General features: G+C 49.7%; 1 protein-coding gene across 1 annotated transcript; it reads left to right on the forward strand.

Moving 5' to 3' along the window:
• Positions 1–702: 702 nt before the first annotated feature.
• On the forward strand, positions 703–27,548 carry PIGR (polymeric immunoglobulin receptor). Its single transcript, XM_079761309.1, has 11 exons — positions 703–887; positions 16,289–16,384; positions 17,231–17,572; positions 18,882–19,535; positions 20,802–21,140; positions 21,876–22,199; positions 23,101–23,299; positions 23,701–23,822; positions 24,448–24,579; positions 24,942–25,000; positions 26,041–27,548. The coding sequence occupies exons 2-11, from the start codon at positions 16,342–16,344 to the stop codon at positions 26,134–26,136; spliced, it is 2,310 nt and encodes a 769-aa protein (XP_079617435.1). The 5' UTR covers positions 703–887; positions 16,289–16,341; the 3' UTR covers positions 26,137–27,548.
• The last annotated feature ends 61 nt before the right edge of the window (positions 27,549–27,609 follow it).

Raw genomic sequence — 27,609 nt, forward strand, 5'->3', positions numbered from 1 at the left:
TTGGACTATCCATTCACCTATTGATGGATATTTGTATTGTTTCCAGGATCTGATTATTATAAATAAGGTTGCTCTCAAAAAAAGTTAAGTGTGTTAAAAACAAAACAACAGGCCCCAAATGGAGTCACTTATGCTAAGGCCCATGTCACCACAAAAAGACTTAATTATAGTTTCAGCCTCTCCCACAAATGTAGTCTTAAATCAGTCAATCAGGAATCACCTGTCAACAGTAGTGAGGGTATCTGCCTGCTAGATCCCTGCTGTTCCCCTAAGGACAATGGCCTTGCCACAGCCAATTCACTTTTTGCTGGTATGACTTACCTGTCCCTCTCCCTCTGCCTGTAAAAGTCTGTCATTTTTGCACAGTCCCTTGGAGCTCCTTTCTGTTTGCTGGATAGGATCCTGCCCGACTCACGAATTGTTGAATAAAGCCAAGATCTTTAAAATTTACTCAGTTAAATTTTGTTTTTTTAACAAAGGTCAACTAGTAAATATTTTAGACTTTGTAGGCAGTTAGCCTTTATCACAACCACTCAGCTCTGCTGTTGTCGCACAGGAACTGGCCAGAGACAATACATGAAGGGCTGACTTTGTCTTCCAACAACATTTTATTTACAGAAACAAGTAGCAGGAATTTGCCAATCCCTGCACTAAGCCATAAAACCAACAAGACTTTCCTATTCCTACTCCAACGGGGAGGACCAGACCCCACTCTTCCTCAAAAGCTCCATAGGAACTTCCCCTTCCGCCCAACTCCTTTAATACTTTCTGAACCACACCGTGCCTGACCACCCATCTTACGGGGAAGGAGGAGACCAGCCTGGCAAGGGTATTGGCCAGGTGGCTGAAGTCAGGAGCAGCTCCCAGAAGTAGAAAAGGCTGCCAAGGTAAGGTGTTATAGGGAACGCCGAGGTCCACGGGGGGAGCCGGTACAAGTTCAAAGGGCCAGAACAGAGCCAAGATCAGAGTCTCAGGGCCGAGTATGGAACTGGGCAGAGATAAGATCTGAGTGAAATCTTTGCCAGGACGGAAGTGGGGCAGCCCCTAGTGTTTATAGCTTCTTTTTTATGGACTAACTGATGCATGGAATGGGGCAGGAGTGGTTGACTTAAAGGACCAGACGCAGAATAGGCAAAGCCAGCCAACTCCACTGCTTGGTACTATCAGTGGTTTGTTTTTCGTTGTATATCTCCTGCTAGCATGATGCCACACCACGAGGACATGGGGCAGGGAGACAGACATCCACCACCAGGCTGGAGTCAGGACATGTCCATGGCGATTTCTAATCCCAGACCCAGGAAGCACTGACTTCTCTATGATCTGGCAGGTTCTTTGGCTCAGGGCACAGCTCTTTCACTCTCCCCTCTATTATTAATGCCACCACCACTTGTTAAAGTGTCTCCACATAGCAGGTACCGCCCTAGGTGTTTTCACATACCCCTATTGTATTGGATGCAACATTTCTGTAAGTTAAGTATAATAATTCCCATTTTACAGATGAGAAAACTGAATTCAGAGACATTCACTAGTTATACTCCTAGGGAAAGGGCAAGCTGGGAATTAAATGCAACGTGAGTGATAGACCCCCACAGCTTAAATCTTTGATCGGTAGGCCGCTCTGCCTTCCTCCATGCTTGGAGGTATGGTCTGGGTATCTGGTCAGGTCCTTTCCTGTTTAGGTTCCCAAAGCCTCCTTTGTTTTCCCCTTTTAGGTGCAGGTGTAGAAAGATTCATAAGCATTTCCACTAATTTGTTCTCTTCAGTCACCTAACTGGCATATTCCTGTCTTGGCCAAGTGGCATGTAAAAGCTCAGGGAGCTGGAACTGACAGCTGAAAACTCAGTCACCAGCCCTGAGGTCCTTCCTGGGTTTGTACAAACTGAGCTCAGATCTTCATTCCCTGCGGGGGGGGGGGGGGGGGGGGGTCCATCTTTCTCAGGTAACTCAGCGCAGATGCCCGACCCCTAGACAACAGTTCCTTGTTCTCCACTTAGACTTTGAGGGTGGGTTCTTCCTCTCCTCCAGCAGCCAGTGAAATACAGAATCAATTTACTAGCCGCTTCAGTCCGATGCAAAGAGGAAGGTATTTCCACGGAAAGACCCATCATGTACTTCAGCCAAGTAAACATGGATTAGGTGATTGTTTCTCATTGGTACAGCTATTCCAAGACAAAGCGCCTGACAAACATTGTCTAGAGAATGGAGAGTCTACACAAAAGGAAACAGACTCTGTGGAGCGTCCAGCACCACAAAGCTCTCCACCCCTCATAAAGTGACATAGCTTGTCTTACACGGGCCCTCCCAGGCCAACCTGTTCCCTTTACTGTCAGCAAGAGGGTAAGCTGGCACCTATGGTCCACTCTCGAGGGCTCAGCTGAAACCCAAATAGGCAGCAGAGAGATGCCCGCTCCGGGAGAGGACCCAATCCCACACTAGCGAGCACTGAGGCTCTGGGCCAGGAGGCCACCGTTTGCCTCCGGGTCCCATTTTGTTGCAGACACACACTCATTCCTTAATTATCACAAGAGTCTTCTGTGTCCTGCTTCTTCCAGCCTCTGGCCGAGTCCCCACCCTTGGCTTATTTGCTGCTGGGACCTAGATCTACAGTTCTGCTCTGAACCTAGAGGGTTAGTTAAGGGCCACTTCGTTCCCTAATGTTACAAGTTTCTGGCTCCCCAGTCCTGAATATCTTAGGGAGGAGGAAGAGAAGCAGGACTGCCATGACCCAAAGTGTTTTCTAAGTTGCCTCGCAATTTGTCTGAATGTACTTCACGTCTGACAAGAGTTCAGGAAGGGGGCATCAGGGAGTTTGTTTCTCCGGAGCCTGGCATGGGGAGGACGACAAGGGTCTACGCTCCTCATTTTGCCAGCACTGTCTACCTGTGTAGTGCAGACAACTAAAAATTAATTACTGCATCCATCCCCAGGAAGAAGTAGATTGCACACCATTGTACAGATGGGAATGCTGCAGCTCAGATGGGCACTGGCTGCAGGGGATCATGGGATATTTTCAATGTCTGCCTGCCAAGCAAACCTTGGGCTAGAGGCCAGGTTTAGACCAGGAACAAGGAAACAGCAAGTCTTTCGGAAGACATAGGGCTTATGAGAGGGGCTGTGGGCCCTGTCACCTGACGCTCCACTGGTTGACTTTGGATGTCTGCTCCAAAAATCTTCCTCCTTCTTCCCCTCCCTGGCCAGGGATGGAGGTAGGAGAGGGCAACCTCAGGAAGGGTTGGTTCATCTGCTCTTACTTAGAACCAGAGTCTCGAAAACTCTCTCTGGCTCAGGGGGAATTGAGAGAGCCGAGGACCATGGCCAGCTCTCCACTGCTAGGCTCTCAAGTTCCACCCCTCACTCCTTGCTCTCCACAAATGACAGCCTCCTCCGGGCAAGACACAGCCATCTATGCCTTTACTCCTCCACCAGCCAAAAGGATAAACAGTACAGACACCTCCCCATCCTGGAAGCCCCAGAAAAAAAAAAAAGTAGTTTTCACTCTCTGGTTGGGAGTCAACAGAGCTAGGAAAACAGGCGAGGGATTGGACATCTGGGCTGTGACACAGGGAGGCAGGTGGTCAGGGAGCAGGAGGTGATTCAGTGAGTTCATGTAAAAAAAAAAATGGTTTAAGGCTCAGATGCATACATGTGGCCACTATGTCACTATGCTCTCCAACACCATCCAGTGACTAGAACTGCTAATCTGGCCACAGCCCGCTCCCCTCTTTCATACCCTGACATGCCCACCACCAGCCTGTCATCCTCTGACTTGTCCCTCACTAAGGTTGCTCTTGGCATTGACACATCCTGCCACTTGTCTTCCTACCTACCCCCTAACAGGGAAGCTCACCTGACAAAAGGCTCCCGCCTTTGAACCTAAGTCTGGACTCAGAAACTCCCTAAAAGTTTACCCAAGTCCAGCCAACCAAATGTACTATTCCCATCCCCACTCTCTCAGTGGCATTCTAAACAGCGACCACACAAGGTACCACAAGGCCAGCCAGCAGCGCCGAGCTGAGCAACAAGGGCAGTAGTCCCCACTCCATGCCCTCCCCCAGCCCAAAAGTTGACATTAGAACAGGAGGAGTAGATGCTGTACTCCTGCCACGAATGACGACTAGAGTGAGGAAATACCAGATCATTATCTGTTGACAGCAAGTGTGAAACTACTTGGGCATGGAGTATCCCAAACAGTCAATATCCTTTAAAAAAAAAGTGGGGGTGTGTGTGGCAAGAGGGGGCTGGCTAGTTAGCTTTGGTAGATTCACTGTCACACTTCTGTCTTACAGTGATTGATATTAAAGTGACTCTATAGTATTAGCTTACTGAAGAATGCTGGGTTTCAGGGCTGGCTGGCCAGAGATTAAACATTGACTCCAGACAGAGGTTAAACATTGACCCCCAGGCAGGGGTTTAACATTGACTCAGCCAAAGAGGTGCATGTGGGAGCAGAGAGCTGGCAGTAAACAGCAGTGACAGGCATTTCATCTGTCCTCTTACCTCATTCACATACCACATTCATAGGAACCAATCCCCAGTGAGGGGTGCTGGAAGGGCAGTGGAGACGTGGGGAAGAACTGTATGGCTTAGATCTCCCCTTCTGTTGGTAGCTGGGTCAACCCAGGGTCTTGAAGCATCAAACTAAGGATGCCAACCTGAAGGGTTGGACCTGTGTGGGCCTGTGTATTTGGTCCTCTCCAACCTTTCCAAGATCAATCAAAGGGGCAAAGGGGAGTCCTTTACTGCCTGTGAAAACACAATCCAAAAGGTTTCAGAAGCGGGGAAATGCCCAATGCTGGGAGACCTTGGTGCTGCCCCCATCGATGCCATTGCCTCACTGTGCAAACTTGGGCAAGTCATTCCACTTCTGCGCCCTTGGTTCTTCATGGATCAGTGGGGAATAACTGTTTGTTTTGAAAGCTTATGCTGTCTCATTTATTAAAGTTGATCGATAAGCAGCTAGCAGATGCCAGCCAATGCACATTATATTAATCCTTTTAACATACGTATAGGGTAAATATAATTAGCCCCATTTTATAAATAACTTGTCAAGGGTCCCTTGGCTAGCAGGTGGCAGGCTTGGATGTGAACCCGGGCGTGCTGGGCCTGGAGCCTGTGAGCTTCCCACAGGCTGCCCTGCCTCTCCACGCTGGCTGCCACCTGACTGTTCTCCGTGGCGGTGGTGGCAATGTGATGACTCCTCAATTAGACCATAAGGCCTTGGGGAATAGGGATGCCCGTTTCTATATGTCTCAAATCTGCCTGGACCTTGAACTGGTCTTGAACATAGTAGATGCCATGCTAGGCTGAAAAAATGCCACCCAAAAAAACATGTTTATCTCATGAAACCTGGAATCTGTACATGTGACCTTATTTGGGGAAAGGGTCTTTGCAGATGTGATTTAGTTCAGGATCTTGAGATAAGATCATCTCGGATTATCCAGGTGGACCCCAAATACCATCCTTACAAGAGAGAGGCGGAGAAACCTCTGAGCCACACAGAGAAGGCAGTGAGCACAAGGGCAGAGATTGGAACGAAGCAGCTACAAGGCATAGAATGCCAAGGGATACCAGCAGCCGCCAGAAGCCGGGAGAGGCCTGGGCAGATTCTCCATGGAGCCTCCAGGGGGAGCACAGCCCTGTCCACCCCTTGGTTTCTGACTTTGGGCCTCCGGAACGGAGAGAATACATTTCTGTTGTTTTAAGCCACGGCGGTTATGGTGACTTGTTGCAGCAGCCCCAGGACCCTAATGCAGTGCTCAGTGAAAACAGAATCCTAGAAGTAGAAAAGCCCTGGAAACCATTTGGCCCAGCCCTCCCATTTAGCAGCTGAAATAATCACAGCCCTAAAGGAGGATGCGATTGGCAGCGGCAAACTGCAGGCAGAGCCAGAACCAGGACACAGGAGTTCTGACCCCCGAGCAGTGCTCTGCGGGTCCCCACACTGACTCATGCCAAATCCCGAGTCATGAAAGTCAAATGAGAAGCTGTTCTTATTATATGCTCCTCATACTATTGTTTTAAAAGAGAAGGGAGAGTTTAAGCACGTGAAGTAAGTTTTGGAAGCTATAATGACTGCGGTTACCATCCTTATTATTGAGTTGGGCAATCAGGCCCTCTTGGCCAGTCCCTCCTCCCCCAGGAATGGGATGCAGGGGTTACTTTTAGGGGCTCCGAGTCCCAGATGGGGAAACCACAGTGAGAGAGGGGAAGCTGGGGGACTCCAATCACACCACAGCATGTGGCTGAGCCCAAAATAAGATGCAGGGTTTTGACTTCCTGGTTCTTACCTGGGCTCTACTTCTCATTTTCCCTTTCCCTAAGCTGGGCCATAGAGCAGGTGGGCTTCAGGAGTGTGTGTGTGTGTGTGTTTGTGCATGTGTGTGTATGTGTGCACATGTGTGTGCTTTTATGCACATGTGTGTGAGTATCTGTGCATGTGTGTACACATGTGTGTGTGTTTTTGTGTGTGTGTGTGTGTGTGTGCACACCTGTGTGTGTACATGCATATGTGTCTGACATGGTCTGCTAAGATAGTTTTGGGGACTCCTGGGAACACACACTGGGTCATGATCTAGGAAACCTCACCATCTTAAAATAAAAGCACATGGAAGAAGGTCTGGGGTCCCGAAATAGTATAAGAAGCAACCGTTTCATGGATGAGCTTTCTTCCTTCCCCTGTCACAGTGACAGAGAGCTTATACTCTCCGTCCTCCCCTCCTCACTCACCTAGTTTCTGTCCCAGTATTAGTGGGCCCGCTTACCCCAGACTTAACGTAAGTCCCAGAGGAGAGAAGGAGACAAAAGGGAAAGAAAATCTAGAATGAGAGCGAGTTTTAAATTGGGAATGAAGTGACTGAGATACTGTTGAACTGGACCCAGTTTGCTTGGAAGTGACTAGGTCATTTATGTCTTACATTAGTCCAACTGTACGTTTAGGGTCAGAAATTAAGCTCCATAATAGAAAATACAGTTTCTTTACTTGCCATCCAAATTCATGATGGTGGGTGGGTTCCCACCTGTGAGTGAGTGGTGAGCTAAAATAAGCCCCCGGGCTCTGACCGCCCTGTGCTTTCCGGGACTCTGTTTCTCCTTTCCTCCTTCCCTTTCTGGGCTGGCCTGCAGGACACCGGAGGGAGAGCGCGAGCCAGCCCTGCACAGGTAGGAAGGGGCAGGATTCTGTGTGGCATGGAGTGAGGGATGGGGGGCATGTGTGTATGTGTTGGGGAGGGGGCATGTGTGACCCAGGACTGCCAAGACCACTTGGGGAACACCTGGGAGTCCTGACCAGGTCATGACCAGAAGGCCACGAGGGACTCGCTGAGGTGGAGAAGGGGCTCTCTACTCCAGCTCGCAGATCGGCACCTTCTTTGATGTGGCCCGGAGCCCAGGTCTTGACAAGACTCGGAGGTTCACCATTTCAGGGGAGCCCGGTGGCAGCCAGCGTCTTCATTCCTCTAGGAGAGGAAAGAGAAGACCCGCGTCCCCCTAGATCCTGGGAGCACTGGCGCTGGTCAGGGGGCTCCACAGAAGATGTGTAGAGTGCGCTCAATCCAGGCTGTGTCCTAGGGATTGGGGGGCAGTGTTCCCGAGTGGGAGCTGAGACTGATCCCCGCCACCTGTGCCCCATCCAATGCATATCGATATCATACCGTGGCCTGGGCCTGGTGTTTTACATCTAACATCGGGTTATACCCTCAACCTTCAGGTTTGGTGTTCCCGTCCCTATTTTCCACTTGAAAAGAAATATGAAGGTGATGTGCCTGGGGCCTCGCAGCTAGAAAGTGACAGAAGGGCTGGCTCTTCATGCTCTCAAATCCTCTAGCTGCAATGAGGTGGGGATTCCCGAGTAACAGTCTCCCCAAGGTCAAGGGGAAGCAGTGGAGGCAGCCCAGAAAGCTGAAGGGGAAGGAAAGCAAGGACCTGTGGGAGTCACGTGGCCCTGGCTGGCCGCCATGCCTGTGGGAGAGTGTCCCTTTAAGAACCCAGGTGTGGGCCAAGCACTGTGCATAGTTTCAGTTTTGGCAGCAGCATCCAGTGTCCTGCTGGCAACTCCCAGGAAGGCAGGGGTTGTGGACTAGCCAGCAGGCTGTTCCCCCGAACCGGACTCGACGGGAGAGAAGGAAGTATCTAAAAGTAAGTGTGGGATCCCCACATGGGATGCCATCTGGAAGGGTCTGGGATGGTGGCTTGGGCAACCCCCTACATTCACAGCTCTCAACCTCCCAGTGCCAGGCGAGGAGGACGGAGCATATGTTGGGGGAGTAGAGGTGCAGATCCCAGAGAGATGGGTAAGGACGCACGTGTGTGGAAGCCCCCACCCCTTGTCTGTGGAATTTTAGCAGGTGGGAAGAGGGGTGTCTGTGGTCAGCACATGTAGTTATTCTCTGAGCTCCGTACTAACCCCTCCACAGGTGCTGTGTGTGGCCTTAGGCAAGTCCCCTAATTGCTCTCTGAGCCTTAGTGTCTTCCTCTGTAAAACGTGGATAAAAATAACTCCTATCGCTTAGGGTTGATGTGAGGTTGAGATGTGAGGTTCAAATATGTGTGAAATTGCTTTGAAAACTCCTGAGCAAAAGTAACAACTGTTGGGTGTTTTTTGATTTAGTTCAGTTACTCAAGGACTTGTGAGCATCAGACAGACTTGGGTAAGATAACGCGTATAAAGTGCCCGGCACATAGCAGCGACTCTTCTAGCCTTTGACGCTTTCTCCTCCTCCAGCTTCCGGGTGAGGGCTCGTGCAGCCCCTTTTCCTGGGCTTCGAGGAAACTCTGAGAGCCTAATTTCAACCCAGCTTTACTCTATGATGTGAAGCACCGTATCGTTCTGCCCTTGCTAAGGTGGGGGAAATGAGATCCTCTCAGGGTGAGCGAGTAAGGTGGACAGAACCCGCTCTCCGGGACAGTCGGCATTCTGGCGTCCTGATGCTACTCCTGGATCTGCAGACATAGGCCTCTTCTCCATGCTCTTCCCCTTGCCCATCCTGACAGAGTCCCCAAGCCAGCCCTGCCCCTCCAGCACAAGCTCCATCCTCTGGGCCTGGGGTCGCCCGAGCTGCTGGCTCTGTTTTGGACACAGCCTTCGCCGTCCCTCTCCCCTTCACGAGGGGGAATTACAGGTTCCTTAACATCTGGAGAGGGGATGCACGGATTCCTGGGTTAGGGTAGAAGGCCGCTGTCTGGTCTGCCCAGAGCAGCTGTGCACTCTGCATGCCTCCTTCTGGCCTGGATGTGGGGCTGCAGCACAAAGAGCCATGGACCAGGAGTCAGGAGAGCATCTAGCACTACGGTCATTGCCTGTCCCCGGGCAGCCCTAGATCTTGGTGGCTTTGTTTTATAAAAAGAGCGACAGCAGCAACTTCCACGTAGCAAATCCACCTACCCCCCGGCTCTAATCTCATTCCCACCTGAACCAAACCCAGAAGGTAGGCAGGGTCGGTGTCACGATTGCATTTTACAGTCTGGAAACTAAGACTCCGTGAGCTAGTGCGAGTGGTGTCAGGTCACCCACATGTATGAGCGATGACGTTTTGGCCCAGTCATTTGATGTGGTCATGGGGACATTTTGACACACCTGAGAAACGAAATAACCACCTTTTGAAAAGTAGCATGACCCATCCACGTGCTCAGCAGAGACTCCCCGCATCTGTGTCTCGCCCTTCCTGAGTGGGCCGAGGCCACAGTCGCCAAGGCCCTGGCCTTGACACAGTAGGACATGATAGAGAGAAGCTTTGGAGGCAAGTGTCTGGTTACAGGAAACAACCGTAACATGCCCAACACATGATAGGTGCCCAATAAATAGCAGCCATTATTATTTCCAGGAAGAAATGTCTTGTTGGCACCTACCTCGGGGTTCAGGTGTCCCTTCGCTGGAACTAAGTCTTCTGTGGAAGGTGGAGGGCAGAGAACGGAACTAACTTCTCTATGATTGGATTTCCTTCTCCCAATTGTTTCCCCTCAACCTCAAGGCCCTGCAGTATAGCACAATGACAGAGAGCTTGTACTCTCAATCCAGAGCACCTGCATTTGAATCCCATCGCAGTTACTTACCAGCTGGGCAAGATTGTAACTTCTCTGTGCCTCTGTGAAATGAGTTTGCCCGTTTAATTCTACCTCGTAGGGTGTCTGCAAAGATTAAATGAGTTTACACATGTAAAGCACTAGGAAATTATTCAGTGTGTGCTAACTATAAATGCTGCCCCTCATTTCTATCCTAGTACATAACACATGTCTCCTCTTTCAGGCCATGCTAGTCCAATCTGAGCAGCACATACACACACACACACACACACACACACACACACACACACACGCGCGCGCGCGCACACACACGCGCACACACACACACACACACCGTCTTCAAAGGATGCTCAGTAAATAGAATTCTCTTCTCATTCTAAGATGAGAAAAAGAGAAGACTGTGTTGATTTTAGAGAGGAGATGGAAAAGAAACTAACACTTTTTAAATTCTGACACCATACCAGACTTTACATATGTTGTTCCATTTCATCCCTACAGCAACTCTGTACTCAGTATAATTATCCCCAGGTTACAGATGAGGACTGAGGCTCAAATAATTTAAAGACCCTGCCCCCGAATCATGCAGCCCCTAAGGGAGAGAGCTCAGAGCCAAGCTGATGAGCTCATGCTCTGTGCCACTCTCCAAGTGCACAGCAACCGTGAAAGTCAAGTGCACGGATCCCAGTCCTCCTGTGCTTGAGTAATTGCAATCTCTTACAGCTGAAGAGAACTTTATACTATTTAAGGTGCCCCCATATACATTGTCCCACTATCCCCCTCCCTATTTCCCCATCCCACAGTAGCCCTTCAATCTAGAAGAGTCAGGGGCTCTGAGGGAGTTGAGCACAGTGGTACGGGTCTTCTGTAGCCTGTGACAGAGCAGGACTCTGGCCTCTGGGTTGTCCTCCATCCACTAGGCCAGTGATGGCGAACCTATGACACGCGTGTCAGCACTGACACGCGTAGCTATTTCTGATGACACGCGGCCGCTGAGGCGGCCGCATGCTGAGGATGAAACATTTGCTGCTCCTGAGGATGAAACATTTACGAAATAATGTTTTTTCCTCAAAGTGACACACTACCCGAGTTATGCTCAGTTTTTTGGCGAAGTTTGACACACCAAGCTCAAAAGGTTGCCCATCACTGCACTAGGCTCTTCTTCATGCTACTGTCCCTTTAGTGCCCAGAACCAAGAAGGCATTTGGCAAAGTGAAAGAAATTAATTCTGACATTTTCTTTCTCAGAGAGGAGCTAAAAGGATGTAACATTCCCAATCCCATCGGCCTTTGCTGTGCAGCTGGTCCTTGCCAGGCACTCTGGTGCAAAACCCTCTGGATGGAGAGATTAGTCTAGTTGGCCCCTGCCTTCAAGGAGCTGCTCTCTGGTACAGGGGATGAGATAGTGGGATGGAGCCAATAACGAGGGTTCTAAGTCTTTGTTGAAAGGCTTATTCCCAAAGCTTCATGGAGCTGGTATTTCAAATGCTTAACTTCTGCTTTAGTCTCCCATTGATAGTAGGCCACTTAGACAAGGAATCCAGAAAGTCTTGAATCGTTCTAGCTCATACCTTCTTCAAACCCCTCGGCTAGTCTTTCTCCATCTACCTGCCCTCTGGAGTTCCAATTCCTTTCCCTCGACATCGCCTTTGCTTGGAGACTCTGCCGCACTCCAGGGCTTCCATACACTATATAAATTCTCCTAAGCTCTCACCTGTCATCACAAGCCTAAGGCCCTTCCAAACCACACAGACTGCTCTCCCTCCCTCGTGGTGCTGTGGTTTCTGGGCTCAGTCTAGTCTGTACTCAGCCCCTGCACCCATGAGAGATGAGACTCAGGAGTAGGGGACAGAGGGGACGGGGTTGTTCAGTACAGGCCAAGGAAAGCCCCCTCTCCAGCCAGGCCAGCTCTCTTCACTCCTCTGAGCTCCAAGCTTCCTGCTCCTCCAAGTTCACATTCTCAGGAGTTGTCAGCAACTGCCACTTGGCTTTAAGTTCCCCATAGGGCACGTTCTCTGTCCCCTCTGAAATACCAATCTCTCCATCCCCAGAGGGCCTTGCATCAGAGTGCCTGGAAAGCCCCTGAGAGGGCTCCCCTGGCCCTCTCCTGTATACCAAACCACTGAAGAGCCCAGAGCTGCTAAAGGCCAGGTAGTTCAGCAGCGGCCTAGCCAGGACCTGTCCAGGAGATCCCTCTCCCTCCGAAAAGGGAGAAAACTTAACATTGAATGGACAAAGGTTTGGACTCAAGCTATGAGAGCTGAAGGTCAGTTATTCTGCCCAGACAGTGTGGCTCAGTGGTTGAGCATTGACCTATGAACCAGGAGGTCATGGTTAGATTCCCAGTCAGGCACATGCCTTGGTTGTGGGCTTGATCCCCAATGGGAGGCATACAGGAGGCAGCCGATCAGTGATTCTCTCTCATCATTGATTGTTTCTATCTCTCCCTTAGTCTCTGAAATCAATAAAAATATATTTTGAAAAAAATCAATCATTCTAACTGAACGGGAGCTAGCTAGGTTAATTTTATAAGGTGATAATCACTATTCTCTAGCATGTCCCATACCCCTGCCCCACTCCACAGTTGTATAGACTTATGTTATGAGTATATCACGGGCAGTGACTTGGTAAAAAGAGAATGATCTAGACTATCCCAGCCTCAGCAGTGAAAAACAACTCCTATTTTAAGGACTAGAAATGTGCTTTCATGCGTGATATACTAGCCTATGTATATTCCAAAAGAACAGGCCCCTCTGCTCATGCAAGGACTGATAACAGGGTAGCGATCCAATTCTGCTATCGGTCTTGGGGCCAAGAATCTCTCTAACCCTTGGTTTTTCCGTCTTCAACATGAAGATAATAGTATCTGCCTCTTGTGTTGTTGTGAAGACGGATGAAGCCATATAAGAAAAGAAGCTAGAAATGCACCAGGTGTATAGGAGGTACCCAACAAAGGTTATGTTCTTTCCTTCCTTCCTTACCCAAATCCTTTAAATCCAACTCCAGACCCCATGGAACTGGGACCTCCAGGAGACCTGAATCTCAAAGGCTGGGGAGAAAGTCTGATTTCATGAGGAAGAGATCACTAACAATTCTCTAAGCCCAAGTTTCTTTCAGCTGTTAGCAGGGAAATTGTGCTTCTAGTTTAGCTCTGGGCAAAGATTTCCTGTCCCTGAGAGTGTGGGCGCCCTTGCCCTTCCATCATCTTCCCTAGGACTAGACCAGTGGTCGGCAAACTGTGGCTCATGAGCCACATGCGGCTCGCGAGCCGCGGTTTGCCACTCTGTTGACTAATGAGTTTGCCGACCACTGCTAGGGAAAAACACTTAAAAAACCTTTTTATAATGTACTAATGTCTTTAACCTGAAGTCAAAACTTCTGGGTAAGGGTAATGCCTTACACAGTGGTCGGCAAACTCATTAGTCAACAGAGCGGCAAACCGCGGCTTGCAAGCCACATGTGAGCCGCAGTTTGCCGACCACTGGACTAGACTATGTTTCCTCTCCAAGACCACCTTCTGCCAGATTTGCCCTTCCAGTTGTGCATGCCTGATGCTTGCATCTCTGGCCCATGGCTGTGCAAAGAGTAATGGGTACACGTGTGTAACCTCCCCAAACCCAGACACCCACAGTCATCCAAACATGTCACACATGAGAGGAAGCCTGGGCTGAACATCGGGATGCCCGTTGGAAACCCTGGCACCTGACTCTCTGAAACCCAGGGCGAATCACTTTTATCCGTTCGAGGAGGGCTGCATCCCCAGCTCAGCCCATGGGAAGACTCACTCCAGTCTCACAGAAATATTAAGCTCGCTTGTCTAAATAGAGACTAGGAACCAGAACCATGGAGAGCCACTGCTGGTGTGGGCTCTTAAAACAGCAAGTGGCAGTTGGTCCTCCCACCTGCCACTGAACCCAAGGCCAGTGTAAATGGTAGGTGGTAGATTCCCCCAGACTCTGCAGCCGGCCCATCCCATGTGTCCCAGAGGACACAGACTTCTCAGCCTTCTGACACTTGCTCCCACCTGGGAGCCTCCCTCACGGTGACTCCAGTTGCTCAAACAGGTGGTCCCCCAGCCAGCGTCCCCTGAGCCCATCGGCGGGGGGGTGGGGGGGGGCTGATGCGGCATTTGGCTAAGGCCCCACTCCAGAAGTTAATCATTGGCCTGCTGTGAAAGGTCCAGGACAATTAACCAGAATCAAGAGCCTCAAGTTGCCACCTGACACTCATATCTGTCCCCACCTCCCCTATCCTGCTCCCCTTCCTCTTCCAAAGAACTCGAGAAATAGAGGAAACAGAGTACCTTTATCTACACAAGGAAATAAAAAGGTTCCTTGCTGGGAAATTCCCCCAAGGAAAAGAAATAACCAAGATAAACAGCTCTATTGCCTTTGGCTCAGGCTAGTGAAGGGAGTCGCTGGAGGGGAGGGGGGAGCATCGAGGGCTGGGCAGTAAGGGGAGCCTGGGAGAGCTGTCCTGACTCCCTACTGCTTTGAACTTCCTTATGTTTGGGGGGAGGGGGGTTATTATTGCCCAAACTCAGTTAATATGCTTCTCTCCTTCAACACTCTTGCTTTCAAGTTCATTCGAAAGTTTAAAGCCCGCCAGAGTCTGTGGGAAAGCGGGGATTCCCCTCTCCTCCCTGGGCTGCAGCTTGTGTCCTGAAAACAGCTGTGGTCAGACTGGGCCCTGGGACCCTCACCTCTCCCCAGCTCTGGGGCTGTGCCCACAGACTCGACAAGGTCCCCGGGCACTGCACCCTCTGAGTGGCCTTGTCTTGGATTCTCCGTCACTTCCGTCTGCCCAGCCAGGGGTCCTCAAACTTTTTAAACAGGGGGCCAGTTCACCGTCCCTCAGACCGTTGGAGGGCCGGACTATAGTTTAAAAAAAACTATGAACAAATTCCTATGCACACTGCACATATCTTATTTTGAAGTAAAAAAACAAAACGGCAAAAACACCCGCATGTGGCCCGCGGGCCGTAGTTTGAGGACGCCTGGCCCAGGCTCTCCAGGCAGGATAGCAAGAACCAAGTCTTTGGGAAATCGTGGGCGTATCATTCAGCAGCTCAAGCTCTTGATTTTCTTATGCACAAGATGGCTATAATTCTATCTGTTTTGTCTTATTTAAAAGGAAGTTATGAAGCTTCAGAGAAATAGTGTAAAGGACAGTGCTTTAGAGCAATGAGGGCTCTAAAATAGGAATAAGGCCCTAGCCGGCTTGGCTCAGTGGATATAGCGTTGGCCCTCGAACTGATGGGTCCCAGGTTAGATTCTGGTCAAGGGCACATACCTCGATTTCAGGTTCCCCGGCCCTGGTCAGGAGGCAATCAACCCATGTGTTTCTCTCACATCAATGGGTCTCTCTGTCTCTCCCTCTCCCTTCCACTCTCTCTAAAAATCAATGGAAAAATATCTTTGGGTAAGGGTTAACCAAAATAAATAAATAAATAAATAAAATAACAGGAGTAAGCACACGGGATAAGCACACTGCTGTATTTGAGGTGTAATTATGGTGCAGTGGGAGAGGTTAAGAGCTTGGATTTGAGAGCCCAGCAAAGCTGAGTTCAAATCTCACCCACCTTACCCACCCACACGCTTGATCCTTGTGTGACCTTGAGAAAAAGCACTTAATCTTTAAGCTTTCATTTCTTCCAATGTGAAATGTGGATAAGAATTCCTACCTCATAAGGGCTGATATCAAGTTTCAATGAGACAATACACCTACATTATTTCACACAGTGCCCGGAACATGTAAGAAAAACAACTGATGGTGGTTATGCCTATCATTGTTACATTTGAAACTTTAATCCTGACGAGGCTTTCTCAATGGGTCTTGGTTTACTCATATGAATGCACCTTAAAATATGACAGCCCCCCTCCACCTCCCAGGATGGCAGCTGAGACGGAGAGATGGGCCCACATGTTGGTAGTAAGCAACCATCCAGCAAGGCGTTTCTGAGATCTTACAGATCATGCGCAGGACCATGCCTCCCAGGCAGAAATACAGAAGAAATGGCACTTGTGTCCTGTCCCAAAGAAACTTGCAGATGAGTGGAGGAGATAAAAATATACATGATAACTTTTGAGGAACAAAAAGTACTGTGAGGTGACAAGACTTTGAGTTCTAATGAGAAAGGGGGAGCCATTCATTCTTTCAATAGGATTTATGTTCATTACTGGAGATACAACACCAAACTGGTGTTACAGGAACTCTAAGGTTATGTAGACTTGGAAGGTATAGGAGCTTCATCCCTTCATGCCATTGTCTTTCAGCATCCAAGCAAGAAATTGGCCTGGGCCCCACAGCCCAGAGGGAGCCACCAACGATGACGCTCTTCTTCCTCGCCTGTCTGCTGGCTGTCCTCCCAGGTGCGTCTGCCAGGTCCCAGCACACTCCCTGCAGGATCCAGTTCCCTGGGGACACTGAGATCAGGCCCATCCCCAGGGATGCCCCTCTCAAAAAGCATATTCCCTCAAGAAGGGATCACACAGGTGAAGGGGAAAGTCCACATCTGAAAATAGATTGTGGATCAGGAACAGAAATGGAAGTTTCTCATTTCAAGGCCAGGGGTCTGCTCTTCACTGGGAATTATAAAAAAGACCTAGACCTTGAACCAAACATCTCTATGAGATGAATGGGGTTTGGGGAAAAATGACTTATCCTTCCTGGCTCTCAGTATTTTTATCTAGAAAAAAAAAATAATCTAGAATGTATGTTTAGGAAAATAAGGAAATAACAGACAGTAAATGCAAAAGTGTAGCACCCTACAAAAGTATGTTATTTAATAACCAAAGGAAATCTATAATAATGAAAGCATAATATGCTAATTAGACGGATGTCCTTCTGGATGAAGCCAGAGCTGCAAGGGAAGCCTGGGTCCCGGATGCCAGAGGGAAGCTGGTGCCGGCAGCCAGGGGAAGGAAGGCCTACTCTTGCACAAATTTCGTGCATCGGGCCTCTAGTCTTTAAATAAGTTTACGTTCCATTGTCCTTTGAGTGATTGTCATTAATAAATTAGAATTAGAATTTAATAATGATTAATCACTTCTTTTACCCAACAGCAGCAATTGCCTACCTGTAGTACAGGCAAAATAATCCACAAAAGGCCCATGTGTTGGGTGGAAATGTCATCTCCTCCAGGTGGGCTACCGGCATTCTTTCAGCAGATTTTACCTCCCACGGCCTCAGAAAGCCTCTGTTCTCTGTCCCCACAGTGGTCTCCATGAAGAGTCCCATCTTCGGTCCCCAGGAGGTGACCAAAGTGGAAGGCAGCTCAGTGTCCATCAAATGCTTCTACCCAGCCACCTCTGTCAACCGGCATTCCAGGAAGTACTGGTGCAAGCAGGGAGCCAGGGGCCGTTGCACTACCCTCATCTCGGACACCTACTTCTCCAAGGACTATGAGGGCAGAGCCAACATCACCGATTTCCCAGAGAGTAACATGTTTGTGGTAGACATTGGCCATCTCACCCAGAATGACTCTGGGCGCTACAAGTGTGGTTTAGGCATTGTTAACCAAGGCCTGTTCTTTGATGTGAACCTGGAGGTCATCCCAGGTGAGGATCCTTGGGCTTCTGTGGGAAAGTGAGAGGGAATCATCTCAGGTGCAATGGGAGGGCTGGAGGAAGAATGTGATGAGTGGGGAAGGTAGCCTAGTATGAGGTGGGGAAGGTGGCGGGTCCTCCTCCCTCTGGAGGCAAGGACCTTTGATAACAAAACATGAGAGTGAGAAAGATGGCACCTATCTGGGGGTGGCAGATGGACTTTTCTAGATCTTCGGAGCCTATTACATTTTAGGGTTTTAATGAGGCCCTAGCTTCCAAGAGCATTAGGAGAACAACTCTAGGGTTTGGTGAGGTGGGACAGGAGGTCTATGAGCTGAGGGATGTAGAAAAGGCAGGGAGAGATGTACAGGGATCCTTAAATTCCTGCTACTAGTGCACCCTTTAGATCAAGACCTCAGGTCACCAGAAGGCTTCTTTGAAAATGCATTTTTTATCCAGGACCCATTAGTCCATCAACACTTTCAGCATAAATTATATGGCCAGTTCTTTTCCAAAGATCAGAGATCTGAAGTGACGGGCCTTTGAACAAGCCCGTTCTAATTGAGAAAATAAAAAAATAAATAAAGATTTTTGTGACAAGGTTTCAATGACAAGGGAATTTTAGATAATAAAGGGAAATTAAAATAGAAAGGTCTTAAGGAAGGAAATTTGGAGGGATTCCAGGAGATATGTTTTTCTGTTTAGGGATGTGCTTAGTATTATCTGTGGACCCAATAAAGAGTTAATTCAGGTGGTCATAGAGATTCATAAAATCAGAGTCTTCAGAGCTAAGGAGACCTTCGAGTGGACCCTATGTAGGACATCCAGGAGAACATTGGAGACGATGGGGATGCAGCCTCTGGTCAAACACTATAAATGGCAGAAACTCATTACTTCACAAAGAAGTGCATTCCGTGTTTAGACTGTGGTACATTTTAGAAACTCTCTCACAATACACTGAAGTCCACCCCCTTGTACTGGCATTCATTCTGCTCATTTTAATGCACATTAATTTGGACACCGACTGTGTAGAGGCATCATGCTAGGTCCTGCATGGGAGTCGAACATGTGTAAAGCATCTGCCCTTGAGGGATTTCCAGTCTGTGGGGAACATAATTAACTAAACACAAGTCTGGATGTATGTGATACAGATGTAAGTATAAGGAGAACACAGAAGATGGAAAGATTAATGCCTGCTTGGGGGAGGGGGGGGGCTTCGTGGAGGAAACAGCAGTAAAGGTGACAGGCACACCCAGACTTTCACTGGGAACACCAAGTAGAAAGTGCAGTCACAACTCACCTCCTGCTCCTCATCCTGCAGGTCCTGGGCTCCATAATGGTATTCAATTCTATATAGCAGACCTGGGCAGCACAGTGACCATCACCTGCCCTTTCACATCTGAGAATTCTATGCAGAGGAAGTCTGTGTGCAAGAAGATAGGTGAGCAGTGTGTCCTAGTCACCGACACCAATGGGTATGTGAACCCCGAGTACAGCAACAGAGCTTCCATCACTATTCAGGACACCAGCCAACCGTGGTTCAGCTTCATCATCAAACGACTCAAGCTCAGCGATGCCGGGAAGTATGTCTGCCAGGCTGGAGATGGTTCTAGAAGTGACAAAAGCGATGTTGACCTCAAAGTGCTGAAGCCTGAGCCTGAGCTACTTTATGGAGACCTGAGGGGCTCCATGACCTTTGACTGTGCCGTGGACCGCGAGATGAAAGATCTGCCCAAATTTCTGTGCCGGGTGAGCAGAGATAAAGCCTGTGAAGTGGTCATCAACACCCTGGGGAAGAGGGCTCAGGCCTTTGAGGGAAGGATCCTGATTATTCCCAAGGACCAGGGCTTCTTCAGTGTGCATATTACTGGCCTGAGGAAAGAGGATGCAGGGAGCTACTTGTGTGGAGCCGACTCTGATGGGGAGCCTCAGGAAGGCTTTCCCATGCAGGCTTGGCAACTCTTCGTCAATGAAGGTGAGACTTGAGAGGGGGAGAGGGAAGAGGTGAGGCAGGTGAGACTAGAGAGGGGGAGAGGGAAGAGATCTGGAAGGTGAGAGCCTAGCTCACTCCCGGTGAGTCTATTCAGTATTCATCTGTCAGTCAAAAATGTCTGCTCACGGACAAGCCCTGAAGTGGATGCTATGTGGGCAGCTGTACAGGACAGCTAGGAAACAGCCTCTGCCTTGTGTTATCCTTTAGTTCTTCTCTGTCATCATTTTGATGGCTGTCCCTGGTTAATAGAAATGAGGAGAGCGAAGCTCCTGATTGAAGCAAGACTTGTAGATTGTCTGGGCTTCAGAGAGCCACAGTGAGGATACAACATGGCTTCCCAGGACTTTCAGGGCCATCTGTCCCTTCTCCCTGACCCTTAGCAGGTGGTTCCTCATGCCTTACACTCAGATGATAGAATCAGTGGCTTGTCTTGATCTCAAAACTTTCCCAGGAAGGCAATACCCTGCCTCTAAATTTTCCTCTCCAAGATCTCTTAGGATTAATTGTTATTTAGCAAGATCTGGCTTACTACGCTCTACTTTGGTGAGCCATCAATGTGGTGAAATGCTTAAATCCCTGCTCCTTCTCACCCCAGAGCACTCTGCATGGAGTTACCCTCATAAGGAACAGCAAACTAGTACTTTACTGCCCTTGTGCCTTTTAAGGGGCTCACATTCCCTGGGCATCATTTCTCTGTCCCGCGTGGGGTCCTTACCACATTCCTCATCCACTCCAGTTACCCAGGATCTCACTGAACCTCAGCATGAACTTCTTGGAGAAGGGCTGTCCTTCTCTTTGGGAGGGCCCTTGGGGTCCTCAACAATTAAACTTTCCTGTGCTACAGAGTTTGTATTTTAAATCACACTGTTCTAAATATAGTTTCTTAATTTGGAGAAAATGCATCAGGCTATTTTTGTGGGACAAGCTAATAAAAAGACAAAATTTTCTATAGAGGAAGATTTTGTAAGAAGGTAAAGAGAGGAGCTGATAGTTTCTCTTTAAATTCCTTCCAGTCTCTGCTCAGAATAAGGTGGGGCAAGGAGCAAGATGTCCTGACTAGCGATGAAGATTACAGGGGTCTGGTTGAGCAGCTCCAGCTCCAGGCTCTGTGACATTAGGAAAGTCTTTCTCACTTTCTGGGGTGGGTGAGGTCATTAACATGAACCTTAATCCCCACCCTGGCTGAGACCAGGGAAGAGCCTGCTCGGACCATGTTGCCATTCTTCCATGCCATCTCTGTCCTTCTAGAGACGACGATGCCACGTAGTGTCTCTGTGATGAAAGGTGTGGTAGGAGGCTCTGTGGCCATGCTCTGCCCCTACCACCCTAAGGATAAGAATAGCCAGAAGTACTGGTGTCGCTGGAATGAGCAAAACAGTGGCTGCCCACAGCTGGTGAGCAGTGATGGGCTGGTTAAGGAGCAGAGCAAACCCTACGAGGGCAGGCTCGCCCTGTACGAAGAGCCAGGCAATGGCACCTACACGGTCATACTCAACCAGCTCACCACCAAGGATGCTGGCTTCTACTGGTGTCTGACCTCCGGTGATACTCGCTGGTGGTTCACAGTGGAGCTCAAGATTGTGGAAGGTAAGCCCTGGTCGGGTGGCTCAATTGATTGGAGCATCAGCCCGTGCACCAAATGGTGGTGGGTTCAATTCCTGGTCAGGGCACATACCCACATTGCCAGTTCAACCCCTGATTGGGACATAGTTAGGAGGCAACCTATCCATGTTTTTCTTTTCTCTCCCTGCCTCTCTCTCTAAAAAATCAATAGAAAGACATATCCTTGAGTGAGGATTAAAAAAAAAAAAAAAGCTGAACTGGGCAAGAGGGAAGGGAGGCAGCCCAGGACTCCTCCAATCAGCAACATCATCACCCCCTACCACTCTTCTTCTTCTTCACCCACCTCCATGCTGGTGGGACAGCCCTCAGGAGAGAGCCCGCTGTGGAAAGGTCATGCTTTCATACCTGCAGCAAGCACCCTTCCCAGCACTTGGCCTTCACTCCAGACTACCACACATAGCTCTTCCTATCTGAAGTGACCCCGGCCTTTGTATTGAGTCCAGAAAAGAAGAACAAGGAAAGCCAACTGAAGCCAGTGTGCAAGGTTCTCTGTTCTGTGATAGACTGATCGATTCCTGGTGGTCACTCCTAAAAATGATTACCTGGGTGCCTAATTACATTTCTTACAATGCTATTCTTTATAATGCTGTCCAAAAAGGAAATGAGCTGTGGATCAAGGTCCCCACCACAGCCATTTCCCTGCGGCAGCATCACCGGTGCCAACTTCTGTACCTATTTCTCCCTCCCTTCCTGCTCCAGGAGAGCCAAACCTCAAGGCACCTGAGAAAGCCATTGCTTGGCTGGGAGAGACCCTCAAGGTGCCCTGCCACTCGCCATGCAAGTTCTTCTCCTATGAGAAATACTGGTGCAAGTGGAGCAACAAAAGTTGCAAGGTCCTGCCCAGCCAAGACGAGGCCTCCAGGCAGGCCTCTGTGAACTGCGACCAGAACAACCAGCTCACCTCCCTGATCCTGAACCCAGACAACAAGGATGATGAGGGCTGGTACTGGTGTGGGGTGAAGGATGGACCCCGATTCGGAGACACCGTGGCTGTCTACGTGGAAGTGAAGGAGAAGGCAAAGGGTGAGTCTTCAAGGCCAAGGCCTGCTTTCCCCTGGTCCCCAGAGAAAGGCTCTTGCCGCGTGGGGGTCCAGGTTTGCCTCCAAGAGGCTGGGATAGAAGAAGTTTAGCCCCCACATAGTCTCAGCCCTCCAAAAAGGGCATCCCAAATAAACACACAAACCAAGAAAAAAATAGCAGGCCTGCCATTTAACCTCAGCTTCAAGACAAATCCCATAGTTGCCCTGTTGGGCCATTTGAAAACCTTTCTATATGTAGAGATCTTCCTTTTCATGTAGAAATTTCCAAGTCATTGTCATATGCAATACACTCTGCCAAAGCCCGGTCTCTATAGACAGCGAGATGCCTTCTCCTGCAAGGTCTGACAAAGAAAGTTAAGGCAACCTCTTCTAGTAAGCTTGCCTTTTACCCTCTTTCTTAAATGTCACCTGAAATGTTTTATCCCTAATGCGGGTATTTTTAGTCCCTCTAGAAATGCAATTGTCTGGGGCCTACTGTTCTGCCTCACTGAGGAACCAAGCGCCATGCTCCCACCAGGGGGCAGCACTATCGCACCCAGCCCTGCAGTCAGGAGGCCTTGGGCAGGGTTTTAAAGCTGTGAAAAATCTCCTTGTCCTCAAATGATGGGTGGGTCAGCCCTTATGCACAGTTGGATCTATGATACGGAGCCTTGTAGATGAGAATAAAGGATAAATTTGGTGTTAATGGGGCAGAGGTCATTTGTGACAAACAAGAGACCATCACTCCTCTACGTCTAATGTCATCCTGGTCCCTACCCTAACAGCTTTGAAATCTCACTCTGACCCTGTGAGTCACAATAAAGTCCCACTCCTCAGACTCCCTAGCCTCCGAAGTGAAAACGTAGAGAAAGAGCCACAATTCAGCCCCACTCTGCTCTCTCCAGCATCCCAAGATGTCAGCCAAGTGAACGCGGCGGCTCCTGGCAAGGAGGTGATAGAGCCACCTGTCAAGGTGATAGAGCCACGTGTCAAGGAGATCGAGAACAAAGTCGTTCGAGATCCCAGCCTTTTTGCAGAGGACAAACTAGTGAAGGAGAATGGAGACCCAGAGGATAGGAGCAAAGCATCTGCAGACGCTGGCAGGTGAGGAAGGATTGGGGGCTCCCCACTCAGAGGGCATCTCAGAGGACAGGGACCTGAGGCTGGGCCCCAGGTCTGAGCAGGAGAGCCTGTCCGCTTCCTGATCGTGGGGCAGCCCTCACTGCCACTGTGGTGCTTGGGAGAGGCTGTTGGCGCTCTCGGCCCTTCCCCAGGAGCTGGGGCAGTGTTTACCATCCAGGTCAATTTCCCAGGCCTGGGATGCAGAGAAGGCCCAGCCCTTGCCTTCGCCATGTCTGGGAAGGTTTCTGAGCAAAATGGAGCTAGAGGGTTCTATCAGGAGGAGGGACTGGATCAACCTGAGAGCAAGAACTAGCCAAAGCCAGCACAACGTGGGACCCCCAGGTCTCCTTTTCCAGGACTAACGCACTCAATCTCTCTTCCAGCTCTGCGGGACAAGGAGGAAGCTCCACAGTGCTGGTCTCCACGCTGGTGCCCCTGGCCCTGGTGCTAGCACTGGGGGCCATGGCGGTGGCGGTGGTTAGAGCCCGGCATAGGAGGAACGTTGGTGAGCCCCGGGATGCTCCCTGCCCCCCACCTCCAACCCCTTGCGGGGCAGGGTGGAGGGGGGCTGCCATGTTCTCTGCTCTTTCATAAACTCCAGAAAAGGTTCTGGGAAAGCAGGGTGGGGAAAGATTAACCCGCAGGTGCCCCAAACTTACATGAAGTGCTGCTGTCCAAGTGCTGTCTCTGGAAGGCCACCCCGATGGCTCAGGTCCAAGTTCAGAGGCAGAGCTGCTAAAGAGGACAGCAGGGTGCTGGGCACCTGCACTTCCAGCCTAATTTGAGAACTGATTGGATGTGACTTTGGGTGTCCCATTTCACACCTCACGGTTCAGGACAGGGATCATCATACCACCTCAAAGGGCTGATGAGAGCACAACACGAGGTGCTGTGCACGGAAAGGTCTCAGAGTGACAAACAGACCAGGGATCAGTGAGTCTTGATTATTCATGAACAGAGACTGGGAGGGGACTCAGAACACTTCCAGTCTGCTTTGGGTCATAGAGATGAGCAGCCAGAGACCCTGCTCCCCCCGCCCCCTCCAGCTGTCCTGGGGGGCTCCCTCTGAGAGAAGCAGCACATCCTGCTCTCAGCCCCATCCCTACACCAGCTCCTCTTTCCCCGGACAGATCGCGTTTCAATTGGAAGCTACAGGACAGACTTCAGCATGACGGACTTGGAGAACTCCAGGGATTTTGGAGCCAATGACAACATGGGAGCCTCTACAATTACTCAGGAGACGTCTCTCGGAGGAGAAGATGGTACGTCCCTCACTCAAGAAGATATACCTGACCCCTGGGAGAGCAAGAATTAGACCTGACTCTGCCTGGCCAGTGTGGTTCAGTGGTTGAGCATAGACCCATGCACCAGGAAGTCGCTGGTTTGATTCCTGGTCAGGGCATATACTTGGTGGCAGGCTCAGTCCCCAGTGTGGGGAGTGCAGGAGACAGCCAATCAATGATTCTCTCTTACCATTGATGTTTCTACCTCTCTCTCCCTCTCCCTTTCTCTCTCTCTAAAAATCAATGAAAACATTTTTTTTTTTAAAGAATTAGAGCTGACTCTGTGTGGGATGGGAATGGGAGGCTAGTAAGGGTTAATTCACCCCCTTCTCTTTACACAGAGTTCACAGCCACCACCGAGGACACTGTGGAGACTGAAGAGCCCAAGAAGGCCAAGAGGGTAAGGGAGAGGAGGGGGAAGGAGGCCTCCTTTGGGTGACAAAGAAATACAGCATGAGGGACTACAGTTAGACATTAGGAAAAACTACCTCAAAGCGGGGCTGTGTCAGAGCAGGGAAGGTGGGATAAGCAGTGTTCAGGAGAAATGTCTGAGGCTGAGATGCATTTTACCGGTGTGGCACTGGGCAGAGATAGGAGATGGACTCTGTTTATAGGCTGAAAACCCGCAGGAGGGAGGGAGGCTGGGGAGGAGGAAGGCAAGTGCATGAAGTTTGGCCCTAGGGTGGGAAGGTCAAATATCAAAGGTTGGTGATCAGGCAGGTGCTCCTCCTGGGCTGGGGGCCCATGGACTTCATGTCACCCGCCCTCCCCTTGAGAGTTTGCTCATGACAGGCCTTTTGCCTGGGCCTGGAAGACATTTGAGGCTGGTGGGCAATTTGATAGTCACTACATGTCCCTCCCCACCCCAACCAAGTGCTACTTCACTTGAAATCCTATCAGAGGTGACTCCTGCCTTTGGGTCACTATTACCTTTCCCTCAGCCTCCCTATCCCAAGGTGGTAGCGTTTATCAGGTCTGCTCTCCCTCACGGAAGCCACCCCCAGCATTTGGAACAATTAGGGGAACAAGTTAGTTATGGAGACAGCCCTCCCCTCCAGTCTTGTGTTGTGTCCCTGGGCTAGTGGAGGAAGCCTGAACCACTCAACCAATGTAACTGATGCCAGCCTAGACCCCTTGCCCTCATGAACTGTGTGGGCAGAGCTTCCGGGGACAGACCCAGGCAGCAGAGGGTTCCACTCCATGTGTCGGAAGGAGGTAGTGAGACCAGAGGGAGATATTTTTAGACGCTGTGACTTTCCGTTTCTCTAGATTAGCCCTTGTTGGTAAGCATGGGGGCTGGCATAAGGACAGGGAGTCCACACAGGCTTGGGTTGCTGGGGCCAGGATTATGAATTCAAGATATTTAGTGTATCCTCTCCTTCCAACCCCACTCGCTGAGCGAATGCTCCAAACACTGACTCCTCTCCCGTTCCCCTTCAGTCCTCCAAGGAGGAAGCGGACATGGCCCACACTACCTTCCTGCTCCAGGCCAACAACATGTCGACCAACGTCCAAGATGGCCCCAGCGAAGCCTAGGCCAAGCGCCCTGCCTCCTCCTTCCACCCTTGACAATCACCTTCAGAATCATGTTGATCCTTAGGGCCCTCAGCTCTGGGGGGCTCGCTGCCTGCATGCAACCCCACCTAGGCTTTCCCTACCTAGTCCCTCTTCAGTGGCATCCAATCCTGGCTTCATTGTTCCTGTTGGGGGTGAGGTGATGTGAGGAGTCCCTGCCTGAGGGAACTTCTTTCTAATGAGACAACTAAGGTGTGGAAGGAGAACAAAAAAAAAGAGCTCAGGATGAGTGGGAGGTAATTTTAGAAAGGAGGGCCATTCAGGGCTTCTCTGTACCCTTATTATGGGATGTCAATGGGATTCTCCTCTTCACTCCATCCCGCCATCTCTTATCCCCTTTCTCCCATCCATCCTCTCTTCTTCTTTCCTTCATTGAAAATACATATATGAACTCTGGCCAGGTAGCTCAGTTGGTTAGAGCATCATCCTGATACAACAAGATTGCAGGTTCCATCCCTGGACAGGACACATATAGGATGCAACCAATGAATGCATAAATAAGTGGAACAATAAATCCATGTTTCTCTCTCTCTCTCTCTCTCTCTCTCTCTCTCTCTCTCTCTCATCAATCAATAAATAAAAATGGGGAAAAACACACACAAAAATAAACACACACATATATGTCAATCCTCACCAGAACACAGGCATCTAGCGGAATGAACAGGGATGCTGCACACCCAGCCTGCAGCCTTTGTGTAAACATCACTGAGTCCTTGGAGGCCATAGCTCCTCTCGGTGTATTGTACTCACTTCGACCTGAAATCCTCATCAGGTATACTCACCTCTCTGTCCACATTGGGAGAAATCAGAAAATGTCTGGAGTCCTGAGGCCTTAGGGATCATGTAACATGGGCATATATACAATGAATCTTAAATACACATTCTTACAGGGTAGAAAATTGAGGTCCTGAGAGGTGAAGAGGTTTGCTCAGGGGCACCAAATGAGTTACACTGATTTGGCGACTCCTGTTTTCTTGGCCAGGGATCTCTCTACAAGACCCCCTGCTCTCCTGATGAAAACAGGATTCTAGAACAAGCAGAAGAGGGTGGAGGGGGAGAGGAAGACAAAATTGCAAATGGAGGCTGGTCTTTCCCAAGCCCCACCTCTGGGAAGACACCGGTTCCCTTTCTGTCACTCACATGAACCGAAGAGGATAAGAGAATGGTCCAACACTCACAGCCCCTATATTAGAAGAGTACCACGTGGAAGGGAAGATAAGAGGGTATTTGATGGTGCCAAGAGAGGGTCTGATCTCCAAAGAGCTAAAGTTTAAGGTCTTTCTCCCTCTGAGCTCTGTACTTCAACCAGCTGGCACTTGCTAACAAAAAAAATGTGACTTAATTAATAATTAAAGACCATGATTTCCACCAAAGAGGCTTAGACTGCATTTGTCCCCCATACCTTCTGTTTCCCAGACAATCCTTTCAGAGCAG

Source organism: Cnephaeus nilssonii, assembly GCF_951640355.1.
Source record: "Cnephaeus nilssonii genome assembly, chromosome: 21".
Lineage (NCBI taxonomy): Eukaryota > Metazoa > Chordata > Mammalia > Chiroptera > Vespertilionidae > Cnephaeus > Cnephaeus nilssonii.